Consider the following 18,899-nt stretch of genomic DNA (forward strand, 5'->3'; position numbering starts at 1 on the left):
CATCCATTTTCCTTCAAATGATATAGTTGCGTTCTTCATAGTCAGATAACACTCAGTTGTTTATATATACCATGTTTTCCCTGTTGATGGACACCTAGGCTGATTGCATGATTCTACTACAGCTCTGTAGACTCAACACTCAAAAAGTGTGGGGGGTCTTGAATATTTCAGACTTTGATTCTCTGATTAGGACTCAGACTTGAATAGTTTTTAAATAGCCATGTTTACCTGCTACTTCTTATTTTCCAATTTAACACACCAGCTGAATTCTGAGGGTAGAAATTTCTTCCTCCCATTTTTTTAATCTTTATTCTCTCCAGTCTGAGAAAACTAACATTTGGTTTTCAGTCCATATCAACATTTTGGAAGTTCTTAAACCGAATGAGTGGTCTCTAGCCCTCCAAGAATGGCTGCTGTGTATAGTATCCTAATCTTAAAGTACGCTGCTATGTCTAGACCAAATAGAGTTGACTTCAGAGAAAGGAAACCCCCGGGTTGGATCTAGTGCTCTTTTATTAATACCTGGGTTGACTGACTAACAGTGTTGTGCTTACTTACCATCAAGAATGCCCAGTACGTAAAAGCTAGTGTGGTGTTTGGGACTGAAACAGAGCTCAGAAATGTTATTACACCCATTGTTATGACTTGTTACATTGAATTAATACAGATGAAGTTAGTGATGGCAGAAGATACTTGGAACATGTGTCTAGAGGAGATTATGTATATACTTTCAATTTTCATCTCCCAGTGGAATAACATGTACAGATGGGAATAATTATTCCATCACCAATATGTGACATCAGGGATAAAGTGCTGACAGCCAGGAAAGTTCAATAAGCCTTGGTGTGCAGCCTTTTTATTAGGATTAATTATGTAGGCACAAAATGTCATGTGGCTGCTCTTAATATTGCAGTCTTCAGCTTTTCCAGAGGTCAAACTGATATGATCCATGGACCAAGGCTTCCAACATGAGTCATATTGTTAGTGAAGACTGTCTAGCATGGCCCTTGGAAAACACAGTCTTAGCAGACAGGATATTCCAGAGCTTAGAACAATGTTAGCATCTAGACAAGAGCCAGATTGTGTCAAGTATGGGTGATTAAGGCCTCATAAGTACCCAAACAAGTCAGGTAGAGTTGAAACTGGTCTACTTTTCTAAATAATGCTATACTTTATCCTCAAAGAACCAAATAATACAAGGATGCTTCATATGAACCATCCCTATTTAGTGCCAGAAAGAGAGTGACCACTACTGCCTGACAACTTTATTTTCAAGTATTCAGTTTGCTCCAAGTGTGGACAGAATCAAAGCTTCCTGACATGAAAGTGTATCTTATGATTTTTGTAAGTAAAAAGCAACAGGTTTTAGATAAGCAGTTGCTGGAATTGAGGGAGAGGATAGGGATAGGAAAGAAATAGCTATTAGTGTAGGACAGCAACATGAAGGGGGCTCATAATGGTGGGCATAAACTCTACCTTGACTCTAGCAATAGCAGAATTTTGATTGTGATAATGTACAGTGAATTTGCAAGATGTTATTAGTAGAGCATACTGGATCAAGGATATACAGATTTCTATATACTATTTCTAAAAATACCTCAAAATATATAAGGTTACTTAAAATTTTCTGAAAGGGGTTTGACATATTGCCATTTTGTAATTGCTTTTTCTGTTTTCTAAAACAGTTATCCCATGCTTTCTACTACGATTAGATGTCATACTGATGCTTGGTCTTGGCCAAAAGGCCAAGAAACATTGGACAGTATGTACTAAAATTGGAGTGTTAGTAAAAAGCCTGTCTTTTAGAACTTTGTTGTATTGATTTTGTCTGCTGTTTGCATTTCTTGTGATTAGTTATGTGTCTGCTCAGTAACTTTATGAAGAGCTCGTAACAAATGCAAATTGAAGTGCATAAGGCTTTAAGAAACTTCTTTTAAAGGGTTTAGAATTGATTTCAGTTTCTTTGGGAATCTAATTTATGAGGTTTGTGATTTTTTTTTCCAGGTACCTGCGGTCATTAGTTCAGAACTTGCTGTTAATTCAACGCTTCAAGAAACCCATTACAGAACATTCACCCAGGCAGGAACGGCTTAACTTCTGGTTAGATATCATTTTTGAAGCAACGAATGAAGTTACTAATGGACTCAGATTTCCAGTAAGATGTGCTAACTGGGCAGGGGGTTGCTTGTTTGTTTCTTTGCTGGGATCAAACCTTAAAACTGGTACATGCTAGGCAAATAGAAATTCTAACACTGTGCTATATGACTAACCCCAATCCTTTAAGATCAACAAAAGAAACTAGAGGCTCATGCTACATAATTGTTAAAAACTCTCAAAAGGAAGAAAACTGTAACTTAGAATATTAGGATAGGAGCTGGCGAGATGGCTCTGAGGATAAGAGCACTGATTGCTCTTCCAAAGGTCCTGAGTTCAAATCCCAGAAACCACATGGTGGCTCACAACTACCCATAAGATCTGATGCCCTCTTCTGACACATCTGAAGACAGCTACAGTGTACTTATGTATAATAATAAATAAATCTTAAAAAAAAAGACTATTAGGATAACAGTCCTCTGTAGAATCAGCAAATGGTAAGTTAGACTCTGGGAAAAAATTGTTCATGTCCTCTCAAATATTGTCTCTCAATGGAATGTCATTTTGTTCTATTCAAGAGACATTTTGGCAGAATTTGTAGACATTTTTTGGGTGTTAGAACTAGGGGTAAGAGTTGATAATACAGTCAATAAGATATAAGGACTAGGTAGACTGCTAAATGTTCCCCAGTGCATGGAACAGTACCTCTCCCACACAATAATTATCTGCTTCAAAAATAATAAGGTGAAAATTAAAAATCTTGTTCTTAAAAAAAAGTTGAACATGGAATTTAAAGTTGTCTTTTCCTAAGCTGTGGTTTGCCTCCAGTGCTACTAATTAATATTTAAAACGTTGTTGAAAAAGCAGACTTGCTTTTAGCTTTTCATTTGTTTTTGTTTCAGTTTTACCGACATCTCATAAATTTTTATAAGCAAAATATATAAGTATTCTAGACACTGTATTTCAATAATTGTATTTTATATTTATGCCATGAGACATTTGTGAATATGAGTGTTTTTAAAAAGAATTCCATTAACTACTCAAAGTGCAGTTGTTGAAAATGCTTATGATATTTTTGTTTGTTTCCGGTAGTACATTTTAAAATCTTGTTTTAATTTTAAAATGTTTCAAGCTGGATAGGTAAAAATTGGTAACAAACAGACACTAGTGTAGGCTCTACATAGGTTCACCATGCCGAACATGTTGGTTGTTTTGTTTGGGAGATTCATTCCCTCATCCTCTCCCCACTACATCTCCACCTGCCCTCTTTCTCTCTTCTTCACTTTCTTCCTCTCTGCCCTTCCACGTTCTTAATCAATTAACTAGTATTACTGATGGAAATACCACTCACTTTTCATTTCCTTGCATATGTATATATTGGTACTTGCTGGCCAACCTTTCTAATTCCTTATTTATCTCAAAAACTGTAACTTCCTTCCTTCTTCTGTCACCTTTTCACGCAGGCCCTTCTTGACCTCCCTATATGATGAAGCCCAACTTCCCTGCTTCTGACTTACTCTTTTTGGAATGTTAGGTGGCGTTGGATTGAATAGCTTTGTGTAGTTGATGTTCTGGGTGTCCTCCTTGGAACAGAGCCTTCATGCAAACAGACACTTGTATGCCATGTATAGGCCTGGCTTCTGGAGCCTTGCCTGGCATAGTGGTTCTTCAGTATTTGTTGAGTACAAATTACAAATTCTTTGACTTCCTCACTGGGAAGGGTCACCTGTGTGATTGCTATGTTTTGAAAAAAAAATATGCCCTTATTTTAGGTTCTGGTAATAGAGCCAACCAAAGTCTACCAGCCTTCTTATGTTTCTATCAACAATGAAGCTGAAGAAAGAACTGTTTCTTTATGGCATGTGTCACCCACAGAAATGGTAAGGGAAAAAATATGACTCGAGCTTTCTTTCATATGATTTAATCAATGATTTGATTTGGAAATAGGACAGTTTATGTGGTAGTTTTAGAGATAATGGGCATCTATGATTAACTTCTAAATTATGATACTGTATATGTACTGTACACATGTGTGTGCATGTATGTGCGTGTGTGTGCACACACACGTATGATAGTCACAGTTGCACATGAGGGTCAGAAGACAACTTTCAAATTTTGGTTCTCTCCTTCCACTGTAGGATTTGGGGATCAAATTTAGGTCATAGGTTTGTGAACCAAGTGCTTTTACATTGGCCTAATGATTTTTTCTTTTGAAACTTGTTTTTAAAGATTTCTATAAATCCTGAACAATTTTTCACAAAGCAAACACCCAGCCACCTGATTTTTAAAATGTCATATTCCTTATGTTTATTGTGTGGCATGTTTCTCAGTCTAGATGTATACTGTATTGCACCTTTCTCATTGATAACTTAATAACATTCTTCCAATTTTCACCCTTGCCAATGACATGCCAGTTTGTATCTTAGAGATGGGATGCTTGACTCCAGACTATGTATGTCTAGAACTTTGATAGTTACTATCAAATTTATACAAGCTTATATTATACTAACAATTATAATTGCCCATTAGAAATATTACACAATGCCGAGCTGGGTCTTCAGGTTTGTGGTAATACCAGTATCTTCATCTGTTTATCTAAAGTACTTTTTCATAAGTTCTGTAGTAACGAAGCATGGTGCGTGTGACAAGCACATTAGATAGGTTTATTTGCTGTGCGTGCGTTTCCATGGAGTAGGGGGAACTTCTACCATTAGCTGAGCAAAGGAAGATTATTTTCCTCTCTGTTAGCAAAAATGGGAATGATTATGTTATCAGGCGAAAATAAGCATTATCTTCACAAATAAAATACAGCATGGTAAAATAAACAGAGGCTCAAATTCAGATTAGAAATATCTTACCTGATTAGTCAAATCTCAAGTGAAGAGCATTAACCTTGTCTAATATTTAACTCAGGAGCAATTTTTTTTTGTTGAAAATACAGTTAGAAATCATTAATGAGGATGAGCTACCATGATGTGCTTGCTTTTTTCCTGCACTGTGTATATTAAATACTTGAGTCAGGCTCTCATCATGTAGCCCTGCAATTTACCATTAGATCAGACCAATCTTGGATTTGTGGCACTCTTTTGCCTTTTTATTGCTAATATTACAGACTTGTGCCCTTTTGTTCAGCTTTCATGGAGGTTTTTAAGAGCTTCTCACACCCCATTGGTCAGGATGCTGTCATATAGCCTCATCTAAGTGCAAGGGAGACAGAAATTTGATTTAGCTGTGAGCCCAGGGAGAGACTGAAATGAAGGTAAATAAGGTTAGTCAGTCTTGCATCTCCAAATATTTTTATAACTGAGGTGGGCTGTTCCTAAGCCTATTTCAGAGTTTTCCTGCTGTGTTGATAGAAGATGAAAGACTACTCAATGTGTGTAGTGTATCTATCCCAAGCCACGTATTTCAGATTTATATTGTTTGCTTGAATCATAGGCATGAATTTTCATATCTCAGAAAATGTTTTGTGTGTTCCAAGTTTTGCAAAGTATATTGCTCTAACCCATAATCACTATTGAAAAAAACTAGAAGAAGTAATTGACAAAAGGATGAAATCAGAAATGATACTTTATTGAGAAAAAAATCAAGCTCTTTCTTGACTTCTGTCTTTTATACTTGCAGAAACAAATCCATGAGTGGAATTTTACAGCCTCTTCTATTAAAGGAATAAGGTAAGAACACAACAGAAAAATGTAACTGCTGTCTGTCTTAATATAAATAATGGAGGGGGTTAAGGTACTTTGATATTTCCACTCATTTATAAGATGTGATGTTCTTATTTTTAACAGAACTTAACAGAATATTTTCTTTATTGTTACCCCATATGATGTTCATAGTGTGTGTTAGAGCCTCTTGACTTGTAATATGGTAACTTTTCCAATTCTGTAGAAGAAATGATTAGTTATCACACTTGAAAGAGAAAATGTTGACTGAAAAAAAGAATATCTTTTTAGAGCCAAAGTTTAAGTGCTCTCCTCCTTCTCTTCTTCCTCTTCCTCTTTCCCCTCCTCCTCCTTTCTTCCTCCTCCTCTTCCTCTTCCCCCTCCTCCCCCTCTTCCCCTCTTCCTCCTCCTCTTCTTCCTCTTCCTCCTCCTCCTTCATCACCACCACCACCAACAACAACAACAGCAACACAATCACCAGCACCACTCCAGGACTGAAGTCAGTACTTGCATCCAGAACTTGAGTAGGCCTCCTGAACAGAGCTCTAGAGGCGGGATTCTGTTAATAGGAACAGGGATGATAAATTCCAAATAGTATGCCATTCGCTATTGGGATCAGGAATGGTGAGCTTTCGTGGATTATCCCAAGCCATACTAACACATCTCAGATGCCCTAATCAACTTATCAGGATGTTCAAAGGTGGGAGTTTATCATGAAGTAGATATGAGTTCTCTCATTTGCTATGTAGCATTATAAAAATCACCCAGCCTCTGTAGGATTCTGCTTTTTCTGTTTTAATCAAATGAGAGTTTGGGCTAGAGCTTTCTGTCCTTTCTCTAAACATAAGACTTAACTCAAAAGCCACAGAATGAATCTCTTACTACCTTCACATCGAGAATGATCCTGTCCTAAAAATCTCAGTGTTTATATAGGAATAATGGTGTGCTTGCATAATGCTGCCTTGAAACTAGGAGAAAAGACTATCTTATGTGGCAATACTGCTGTACAAAAGTTGTAGACTAGGCCTTTTGTTTATATTACTTCATAGAAATACCTCTAGCTTCCAGTCCTGCCATCAGTAGGGATTTACATAGGGCTGTGACAAGTCCTCAGGACTAGCATAACATAACAGGCATTCCTTGGATCCTATTGTAGTTATTTTTTGTAGATTCCTTTTTCAAAACTGGCTCATGTATAACCTAACTTTACTTTGTTTTGAGTCACCCTAAGCTGTTGCTGTTTTAATACATCTTCTTTATGTCATCCGTAGCATTAAGAATAGTTTAAGACATTTGTGACCTATTGGGAGGCTAATGCAGAAGATTCATGAATTGAAGTCTAGTGATGCTACATAGCAAGCTCAGCACCACCCTAAACTGTACAACAAGATCTCACCTCAAAACAAACAGATAAAAGACAGGTTCTCAGTGGGAGGGGAGGCCCTTGGTCCTGTGAAGGCCTAATGCTTTTGCAATGTAAGTGTCTCTAAGTTTAAATTTCATAGACTAAGAAAAGTGAAATTGTGGGAGTATTTGCTAGAGGTGACTCAGTGGTCAAGAACACTCACTGCTCTTATAGAAGACCTGACTTCACATCCCAGCGCCCATCACCTGTGAGTCCAGCTCCAAAGGATCCCACAGCCTCTTCTAGGCTCTGCAGAACCTGCACACATGGGCACACATATACATATATGGATATATATGTGTGTGTGTGTATATTATATATATGTATGTATAATCTAAAAATAAAGAATACTTTAAAAATAATGATTAATAAAATCAGGAACTTAGAAGGTGGACAAAGAATAAATAAATAATATGAAATTGGTTTGTAACAGATGTGCAGATTGGTCTTCATGTAGGTCCCCTAACACTTGGAGTAGGGGATCTGCTCTGACTATGTTGCCTGCCATTGGATACCCTCCCCCTATCTGGACTGTTTGGTTCAGCGTCAGGGGGAGAGGAGGCGCTTAGTCCTGCTGAGACTGGATGAAAATATAAAATTAAAAATTAAAAATTCTCTTTGTTTTTTTTGTTTTGTTTTGTTTTTTAAGAAAAGGTCTTTCTGTGTAGCACTGGCTGTCCTGGCACTTGCTCCGTAGACCAGGCTGGCCTCAAATTTAGGGATCCACCTATCTATGCTTCTCAGTGCAGGGATTAAAAGTGGGTACCACTGCCGGGCAGTGGTGGCTCACGCCTTTAATCCCAGCACTCGGGAGGCAGAGGCAGACAGATTTCTGAGTTCGAGGCCAGCCTGGTCTACAAAGTGAGTGCCAGGACAGCCAGGGCTATACAGAGAAACCCTGTCTCGAAAAACCAAAAAAANAGCCTGGTCTACAAAGTGAGTGCCAGGACAGCCAGGGCTATACAGAGAAACCCTGTCTCGAAAAACCAAAAAAAAAAAAAAAAAAAAAAAGAAAAAAAAAAAGAAAAGAAAAAAGAAAAGTGGGTGCCACCATACCTGGCTTTGTATAAGCATTCTTACGTTTTGAAATTTTACAGCCTATCCAAGTTTGATGAACGGTGCTGTTTTCTTTATGTCCATGATAATTCTGATGACTTTCAAATCTACTTTTCCACCGAAGACCAGTGTAATAGGTGAGTTGTAGCTAATTTAGATATGTACAATGTATTTATGACAGATAATATTGAAGGATATTTCTATATACTTATGTTTTATTAAATTTCTTTCATCACTGCTTTATACTTTCAGTACATAAATTTTATACTTCTTTTGCCTGAATGTTTTCTTCTTTTGAGGCTTTTGTAAATGAAGTTTTTTATTATTTCAAAAATGCACTGAACTGTTGTTGTATATTGGTTTTATAGCCTTGATGAACTCATTAGTTCTGATAGTTTTGAAAATACTGCTTTATGGTTTTGTGTGTATATATGTGTTGTCTGACTGTATGCATGTATACCACATGTGGGCAGAAGCTGGAAGGAGGGCATCAAGTCTCATGGAATTGGAGTTCCAGGTTGTGAGCCACCCTATGAGAGGATTGGGAAACAAACATGAGTCATCGGCAAGACTGTTAACCACTGAGCCATCTCTCTAACCATGAGTGCTAATAGTTTTAATTACATCCTTTAGGGTTTTCTGCCAAGATCTAAGGACATGGTGTTTTATTACAAAGTCTAGTACTCAATTACTTTATATTACATAGTTTAATAAATTTTAGTTGGGGTGTGCCATACAACAAGTATATAAATTTCACTGAAATATGCAGTTAGATACCTTTATATCTATACCAGTGCACCTGACATAAATCTATACTCATGTAGCTGTTTTCTACATCATGAAGATGCCTTGTGTCCCACCCTAGTCATTAAAACCCCCTCTAATGATAATTACTTTGATTTCTATCACCGTGGTTAATTGTGCCCATTTTTCTCCTTCAAATAAATAAGATTAAATCATTTGTAGTCTTGCCCCTGGTTCCTTAAAATAATAGTCATGAGATTAAGCCATGCTGTTTGTGTCTATGTATCCCTTTTAGTTCTTGAAGTGTTCCATTGCATGAATATGCAGCAGCTTATCTGTTCTCCTACAAATGAACATTTAGATCATGTCCATTTGGAGCTCTGATAAACAAAACCTCTATGAGTAATCTTATACATGAGCGCAAACATCAAATCTGCTGAGTATCCACCTAGAAGTAGACTGTTCTATCACAAAAGAGGTTTTTATTCAGCTTTAGCTTATAGTAGTGCCAGCAATTTTCCAAAGTGATTGTAAACGTTTGCATTCCCACTAGCAGCATATAAGGTGTCTGGTTCCTTTATATGCTTGGCAACAGCTTTTGGGTTTTTTGTTTTTGTTTTTGTTTTCTTGGTTTTTCGAGACAGGGTTTCTCTATGTAACCCTGGCTGTCCTGGAACTCACTCTGTAGACCAGGCTGGCCTCGAAATCAGAAATCCGCCTGCCTCTGCCTCCCGAGTGCTGGGATTAAAGGTGTGTGCCACCACTGCCTGGTCTCTTGGTAACAGTTAATACTATCTTCTAAATTTTACTGTAATGAATAAGTACATATCATCTCCTAAGACGTTTGTTTATCACATATCCCCACATTCAAGTACTAGAAGAAGTAATGGTGGGATGTGTTAGGGAAAACCAAGAACATTGTAATGTTAAATTTTATACAATTCTTCCCTAACATCTTAACCGAGAACTATGGCTAACCATTGTCTACTGAGTCAATGGGGCAATATGCTGCTCAGCGTTTGTGATAAACTTGTCTGGGTAACTGTTGATGTTAGGCTTCATTTCTGTCACCAGAATGACATGGGCACCTTATGCATTTCCTCATCGTCTTTCCTCATATGAGACTTTCTGCCTCACTCAGATCTGGACTGCCCACATCTCGAGAGAAGAAAGTTCCACTATCCTTGGCACTGATTAGTTTGCATCTGAATACTAGCCTCAAAGCCAGAGTTAAAGTGTAATGCAGGGACACATTTGAAAAGGCTTCTTAATAGAATGGCTCCCAAATTAGACCCGGGGAGAACAGTAACGGAGAAGAAGAAAAGGCTTATAGGGACATGATGAAAGTATTCACCTTTATTTTTGTTCTTTTTTGAGACAGTGTCACACTGTGGTGTCCCAGCTGTCCTGGAACTTGTTGAGTAAACTAGGCTGGCATCCAACTCACAAATACCCACTTGATTCTGCCTCCAAAGTACTGGGATTAAAGACATAAGGCACTGTGCCTGACCGGGTATTTACATTTCTAATGGGTGCTGTTATGTAGAAAAATTTATTTCTCTGTTTAATTTTTTATTTTTAACTGATACACAAAATTACACGTGTTTTATAGGATACCACATTGTGTTTCAATATATGCATACACTACGTAATGTTTAAATTAGAGCAAATAGTTACTCTCCTTTACAATTTTGACTTCTATAATGAAAATGTTAAAACTGTCTCCTAATAGTTTTGAAAACTATATAGTATATCGAGACATAGTGATGCAGTTCTATAATCCTAGCACTTAGGAGGTCAAGGCAAAAGGATCACCACAAGTTCTATACCAGCCTGGGCTATATAGTAAGGCCCAAGCTGACTGGGCTATGAGTGAGAGACTGTTTCAAGAAACCAAAAATAAACAACACTTGAAAGTACAGAGTATTCTTGTTATCTATAGACACTCTATTTACACAGAGCACCAATACTTCCCTTTTCCTAACTAGATATATCCAGTATCCATTGATCATCCTTTTCTATGCATGTATGTATGTATGTATGTATGTATTTATTTATATTGGTGTTTTTCCTGCATGTGTGTCTGTGTGAGGGTATCAGATCTTCTGGAAGTTTTTAACAATGAAACTTAGTTTAAATAGTTGTAAAGTACCATGTGGGTACTGGGAATTGAACCCAGGTCCTCTGGAAGAGCAGCATCTCATTTATGCTCTTAACCACTGAGCTATCTCCTCATTCAGCTCCTGGTCATCCTTTTCAACCCCTCTCTTTGCTCTGCTATCCCCAGTCTTTAGTAATCCACTCTTTTCTGATTTGAAATCAGTCTGTCAAAGAGACATCTACACTCCCAAGGTTATTACAGCACTTAGTAGTCAAAAAGTAGAAACAGTCCAAGTGTCCACAAATGACATATGGATAAAGAAAATGTGGTAGCTATATAAAAATGAATGTAGTTTTAACTCTACATCTGTGGGTGGAACCCACAAAAGTGAATGAATGCTTTAGTTTAATAGAAGAGAAACTGTTCTTATTGATTTCTACATATGTGCTGCATTTAAGAGAGGTGCTTTGGCATTGGGTAACCAGCTAGTTGAGATACTACATGGAGAAGACTTAGGTATCACATATGTTTTAGAACTGGATTAGGTAATCACTAACGTACCATGTCAAATCAAGAGTGGAATGATTGTTCCACAACTTGTAGAGGTTTAGTTTATGTTTGAGTACAATTTAATACAATGGAATTAAGTTAAATATAAGGAGCAAGAGTGATTGGTGGGTAATACTCTGGGGCATTTGCTGTTCTAGATTTTGTTCTTTGGTCAAAGAGATGCTAAACAATGGAGTGGGCAGTACAGTGGAGTTGGAGGGAGAGGCTGATGGAGACACCTTAGAGGTAAGTCACAGAAGACCCAGAACTAGCAAAACATCCTTTAATAATACCTTTGGTGCCTAAAGAAGAGTGTCCCGATTTGCATTTGAAATCCTTTACTGAGTATAGTTAAAGATACCTTTGAACCAGCCAGATATCATTGTCAATGGGTCTCAGAGATTTAAAGTATCATAGAAATATCTTAATTACTTTAAAGAAAATGACATTATCATAAGCTTGTTTGGACAGCAGAGTTGTAGTCTACAGTGACTACACAATTTATGTGTGCTTTAATCTTGCAGTCATTCAGATTTGCCACTAATTCAAGTTCTTCCAGTAATTATAATTTAATGAGATTTTATTATATATTTTGAAGTTAGACTGAAATTAATTTCTTAAGGTTTTCTTCAAAAAGTTGCTAAAGGGTTTGTTTTAGAAATTGGGTCATGTATAAGAATTATTAGGTACAGTCAAAGTGTGTTATAGAAGTGGACTAAATGATTGCCATTAAAGGCAACAGATGTGACAAAGAGAGGAAGCTGAAATAAGTCTGTGGAGCAGACTTGTTTCTAGTTCTGTCAGACAGTAGAGACCCTTAAGTTATCTTAATTGTATGTCAATTGACATGAGCATCTTTAGGTATATAGGAAGGAACATATACATTATTCACTGTATAAATAGAAACAGTAGGGGCATGCCAAACCCCAGAAATATTCATTGCTTTCTCTATGTTTACGTAAGAGTTGCTTAGACTACTGTCACCTTTGTTTTAATCATGAACAAAAATAAACTTGAATGTAATGCAGTGGCTTACTATTTTTGTCATTTTCAACTTACTGTGTATGTGCACCCTCTGTGTGGGCATACGTGTGGAGGTCAAAGGATAACTTTGTGGAATTGATTCTCCTTTCTTTCTATGGATTTGGAGGGTTGACTTTGGGTCACCAGACTTGCATGATAAGCACCACTACAGACCGAGCCATCTCACTGGCCTTGTTTTTGTTTTTTAAGACAGTTTTTCCTCTGTGGTCCAGGCTAACCCAGAGCTCTCAAGAACTTTCTACCTTAGTCTCCAGAGTGCTGGAATTATAGGCATGTGCTAACCGTATCCATCAGGGCTGCAACAGGTCTTAATAAGAAGACTGGTGAGACAGACTAGCAATCCTAATTGTAAAGTATATTTGCAGCAAGTGCTAGCTCTCTATGAAGAGGATCTCCCAACATGTTGTATATTCTATATCAAGATAATATTAACTTTAACTTTTAATTCTTTCCTGGGCTGTTGAAAGAGGTTTGTTTCCTGACGAGTTAATAAGAGGCCATGCAGGAAGATAATTACTTGTGGTTCATAACATGCTTAGAAAGTTTTAAATTGCAGCATTAAAGTGGTGAAAAATCTCCAAAAGGTGAGCCAGGTAATTTACAGGTGAGTGTTATTTGTTCACTATCCTGAATTCTACTTCATTAAGTCATTCTATAAACACACAAACAAATGAGAATAATTGTTAAATGAAAAAGTGTATAACCTAAGAACTGTATTTTGCTCGACACTCAACTAATGCTTTATAGTTTTGAAAACTTGTTAGATAACTTTTGGGTTTCTCTTTGGCAAGATTGTTTTGTCACTTGTTTGTTTATTTATATATTTATGTATGTTTGTTTGTTTGTTTGCTTGCTTGCTTATCCTGTTGTTTTACCTTGTTTAGTATGAGTATGACCATGATGCGAATGGGGAGAGAGTTGTCCTGGGGAAAGGCTCCTATGGGATTGTGTATGCCGGCCGTGATCTCAGTAATCAAGTACGGATAGCCATCAAGGAAATCCCAGAGAGAGATATCAGGCAAGTGGAGACTGCCTTCAATAGTCTACATGTGCTACCTCAACACTCTATATCCCAGACCTAGAACTGAGGAGGAAAAGATTTAATGGTTTAATCTGTATCAACAGAATGATGTGGCTACCTTATGTTGTTGGATCTTGTAATGTTCTTGTTTAAAGGGTGATCTGCTTGTATTCTCTGCATATTAATAAATATGTTGAGAAAAAGTAGATCACTAAGAGGTTAATAGATTACAGAACGTCATAGTTGATAAGAAAACTGTGTTTCTACCCACAACTATGTCTGAAATTTTACATTTTATGCAGCTATTTTGAAAATATTTTAAAAATGTAACTGAGAAATTTTTTCTCTTTGTTTTTCAGTGCTGGGGATAGAACCCAGGTCCTCGAGCATGCTAGGCAAGCACTCTACCACTGAGCTACACCTCCAGCCTTGACTGAGTGCTTTTAAATTTACACTGTAACAATTGGAAATGGCTCTGATTTGTCTGGATCTGTCATTACAGAACTTAAATGCTGTTAACAAACAGTTTCACCATACAAATTTTGTTGTTAAGTGTGCCCTTCAACCTTACTCATAGACTAGAGGCTGTGCTTGTACCACCAGTATTACAACTTACTCAGCAATTTTATTATTACATTTATTTCTTTAATTTTTCATACAATCGATTTTTATGTTATTCTTCCCCTCCCCTAAGTCCTCCCAGATCCTTTCCACCTCCCTACCCACCCAACTTCATGTTCTTTACGTTTATGCCATTTACAATTTAGACTCCATCTAAATCTACTGTTGAATGTAATCATGCCCTCAACAGAAATAACCATCCATGGGCCACAGGCCCATCCAGCACTGAGTGCTAATGGATATGCGCACTGAGTGCTAATGGATATGCGCACACATCCCCTCCATCTTGGCGACCACTGTCTAAGGCTGGGTTACACAGGATTTCTAGCAAATGTCTGACCATCCATTCATTCACTCATTTGTTCATTTTCAGTGGGGTAGTATAGTATGTGAATTATAACAACGACCTGAAACAAACTAACCTAATCTCTTCATATTACCAATATGGAAACCAAGCTTGATGGAGATTCAAGGACTCCCAAAGGGACACATATGCATTCCAGTCTCTGAGCCTCTCATTGGCTATGCTCTTACTCATGCAATAGATAAGCTGTTGAAGTTGCATAGATCTGGGGATATCCATGGCATGTACCTCCATTGGTAGTACTAGCTGTTCTAGCTTTTCCTTGCCCATAGAAGTTCCTGGGATTTTTGAGCTAGAAAGGGCCTGAAACATCATTTTGTCCAAATTCATAAAATTTTCACGCTGAATTGAGAATGACTAGGCATGTATTTCATTCATGAATCCGGGCTGGTGCTAGGAAGTAAGAGGTGACTGGGATGCTGTCCTGACCCCAGGGTGCTGCGTTGGTAGAGAGAGAAGATATTGTGCCCATGAGTTAAGATGAAAGTGCTGTAACAGAAGGGTACACAAACTGTCTTTAGAAAACAGGGAGGCTAACTATTCCTGAATGAGCTATTACAAATTGGAGAGAACACATCATCTTCAAGCTAGTGTTGTTGAAGAATAAGTAGGACATAACCTTTGTAGAAAATGAGGCCTATGAGGGAATACCAGAGCTTTTAAGAAAAAAAAGTACATTGTGAAAGCAACCAATTCCTACAAAGGTTGAATGTAGGCTATAGGCAGAAATGTTAAAAGGGATCATCTGACCTGATTGGAAGGTCCTTTTTTGTCACCTTAAAAAATACGGTATTGACGTAGAGTCTATAAAGAAACGTGGTAAAGTGAAATTCGTGTTTCATAAAGAGGTAGGGCAGGGGGAATGAAATTGAAAGTCCAGAGGCTGGGACTGGGAAACTTATTAGTTCTGGGTTGACTGTCATTTTAAGATAGGATTTTCAAGACCACCACCTTTCATGGGAGGAAGAGGATTGTTGAAAGATATGAAAATTTGTTGGAGAATCTATACAGAAGCAATAGTAATAGTAGAAATAGTAATCCCTAATTGAGTATTTACCACATAACAGTGCCTAAGAAACTTGGGGTACCTTGATCCTCTAGAAGCCCTACATAGCTGTCTTGTTAAAGCCCTACATGGCTGTCTTGTTACAGATTGAATATTCCTTATCTGAACTTGTTACAAGAAGCAAGAAGAGTCTCAGCTAAGATCTTTTTTCCAGATTTTGGAATGTTTGTATATACATAATGAAGTATGTGTAGGGTATGGGACATAAATCTAAACACAAAATTCTTGTACCCAAAGTCTGAGGGTAATTTTAGATGAAACTTCATTATGTCTATATTTTACCAGTAACCAATCACACACTGTCAAGTGTGCATTTTCTACTGGTGTCATGTTGATACTCAAAATATTCTGGATCATATTGGTTTTGTTGTTTTGTTTTGATTTGGTTTATTTTTTATTAGGGATACTCAGCCTGTATCCCATGTCTTACAGATAGGAAGTTGAATATTCTCATGGAAGCTAAGGAGGATATTCCAGAAGGGAACCAGTAGGGTGGTTGCTGTTAAGGGACTATGAGGGCCTAGAGCCCTAGTATTTGGCAGGTGATACGGGTTTATTTTCTTTCTCTGCAATAGGTACTCTCAGCCTCTGCATGAAGAAATAGCCCTGCACAAGTATCTCAAACATTGCAACATCGTCCAGTACCTTGGCTCTGTTTCAGAGAATGGCTACATTAAGATATTTATGGAGCAGGTGCCTGGAGGTAAATAGCTGCTTTCTTTTGGTCTCACAATCTGAAAATCATTCATGAGCATACAATCTGGATATTGTTGATTGCCTCACCATTTAACAAAAAACAGACCTGTTAGAGATTGGAAAACATTGGCTTCTTAGAAAATTTGTATACAACTTTGCAAATGTCACACACACAGTTCATTTCTGGCTTGTTTATTCAGACTAAAATGCTCACTGTCTACTGAGTGCTAACATTGAAAACAAAGAGTTGGAAAGGGCGAAATCTCTAGCCTTGAGCTCTGATCTTTACAGTCTAGGAGTATGAAGGTGATTTGGAAAAAGATAGAAAAGGTACACTGGAACTTTTTTCATCATTTTACACATATATAGTGTATTATTTTATTCACCCCATATCACCCTCTGTTTTCCCTTTCTCACTCCTGCTGACCCATCTTCCCAACTAGTCTTTTATTTTTTAATCTTTTTTGTGACCCACTGGGTTTAAATAGGGTTGCTTATATGAACATGGTTAGAGCTTGGTTTTGTTTTAACTGGAGCATGGAAATCATATCAGTATCTACACCACCAAAGAAAATCACCTCCAAAACTGTTAACTGCTAATAGCCTCACTGGCCTTCTCCTCCTATTCATGATGACACTGAGGACCCAATCATGTGTAGCTCATATGCAGGCTACCTTAAGTTGCTATGTGTTTATAATTGCAATGGCCATGTCATATGCAAATGACAATGTTTCTTAGTATTCCTCCACATTTTTTGTCTCAGATTATTTCTACTTCCTCATCCTGCAAAGGTCTCTTATCTTTCAAAAATAGTGATAAAGGTGTCCCGCTTAGAACTCAGCACTCAACAATACTTTATTCTCAGTACTTTGACCAGTTGTGAGCCTGCATTAACTACTGCCCACAATCAAAAGACTTCTCTGACTAGGTCTGGAAGTAGCAGCATAAACCCAGATATTTAGAAGGCAGTTTAATGTGTGTATTAGCTATACAACAGTAATAGATTCTCCTCTAGGGCCTATGATCTCCCCAGTCATAGGCTTTTGAACAGATGATTCATAATAGCAGGTATGTATGCCCTCTTGGGCAATGGAACTAAAATCCAATAGAAAATGGTTGGTTGCCCCCCATAACCATTATGCCACTATTGCCTCAGTGAGTACATCTTGATAGCTTGGTCAATATTGGAATATGTATTGTTTAACCACTGTGTATACCATTGGTTACCTTCCTACACTACCAGAATGCATGGCACTTTACAAACCTATAAAAAGCAGCCAGCAGAGAGGAAGCTCCCTGGTCAGTTCCAGCTTGATTTCTCTTCTGTGTCCTATAAGCAATGTTGTATTCAGCAGTAGATCTACTAACTACTTCTGTTGGGCAACCAAGAGCAATGGCAGTAGCCTATATTGTTTTAAGAGCCTTTGGGGCCTTGCTGGTTAGAACTTCAAAGGAAGGTATCCCACACCTTGCACTGGGATTTTCATTTTAAAACCTATAGCTTGAACTGTGAAGATGGCTTAGTAGTTAAGAGCACTTATTGCCCCCAGAATGTACATAATGGTTCACAAATGCCTATAACTTCACTTTCAAAGGATCTGAAACCCTCTTTTTACATCTGGAGGCTCCTGCATGTACATGGTGCACATACAGGCCCCAAATCAGGCAAAAGCACATACACACAAAATAAAATTAGTTTATAAAAATTTATGGCTTCTGGGAGCAGTATTACCCACCCTTGCAAGATACCTCCCTTCAAATATTTTATTACTATTATTGTTGTTGTTGTATTTTTAAAATAGTTTATGAAATAATGGCCTTTTTTAAAAAAAGATTTATTTATTTATTTTATGTATATGAGTACACTGTAACTATACAGATGGTTGTGAGCCTTCATGTGGTTGTTGGGAATTGAATTTAGGACCTCTGCTTGCTCCAGTCTGCTCTGTTCACTCCCTGTTCACTCCTGCCCAAAGATTTATTTATTATTATATGTAAGTACACTGTAGCTGTTTTCAGACATACCAGAAGAGGGCGTCAGATCTCATTACAGGTGGTTGTGAGCCACCATGTGGTTGCTGGGATTTGAACTCAGGACCATCAGAACAGCAGTCAGTGCTCTTACCTGCTGAGCCATCTTGCCAGCCCAATAATGATCTTTTTTGTTTGTTTGTTTGTTTGTTTTTTTGTTTTGGTTTTGGTTTTGGTTTTGGTTTTGGTTTTGGTTTTGGTTTTGGTTTTTCGAGAAAAGGTTTCTCTGTGTAGCCCCGGCTGTCCTGAAACTCACTCTGAAGACCAGGCTGACCTCGAACTCAGAAATCTGCCTGCCTCTGCCTCCCAAGTGCCGGGATTAAAGGTGTGCACCACTCAGCCGTTAAAGGCTAGGCTCACAACCAATAATGGCCTTTTTATATGACTTTTTTACTTTGTTTTTCAAGACACATTTTCTCTGTGTATTCCTGGCAGTCCTAG

At 37.7% G+C, this 18,899-nt stretch overlaps 1 protein-coding gene across 1 annotated transcript in view; it reads left to right on the top strand.

Annotated features, from left to right (window-relative positions):
- Map3k15 (mitogen-activated protein kinase kinase kinase 15) overlaps window positions 1-18,899 on the top strand; it is a 141,041-nt gene that overhangs the window by 95,757 nt on the left and 26,385 nt on the right. Inside the window, exons 10-16 of the mRNA XM_021152935.2 lie at window positions 2,005-2,155; window positions 3,867-3,974; window positions 5,719-5,768; window positions 8,262-8,357; window positions 11,773-11,860; window positions 13,543-13,676; window positions 16,306-16,433. Coding sequence (XP_021008594.1) covers window positions 2,005-2,155; window positions 3,867-3,974; window positions 5,719-5,768; window positions 8,262-8,357; window positions 11,773-11,860; window positions 13,543-13,676; window positions 16,306-16,433 — 755 coding nt within the window. The remainder of the gene's footprint in view (window positions 1-2,004; window positions 2,156-3,866; window positions 3,975-5,718; window positions 5,769-8,261; window positions 8,358-11,772; window positions 11,861-13,542; window positions 13,677-16,305; window positions 16,434-18,899) is intronic.

The sequence above is a fragment of the Mus caroli genome, chromosome X (genome assembly GCF_900094665.2).
Source record: "Mus caroli chromosome X, CAROLI_EIJ_v1.1, whole genome shotgun sequence".
NCBI classification, from domain to species: Eukaryota; Metazoa; Chordata; class Mammalia; order Rodentia; family Muridae; genus Mus; species Mus caroli.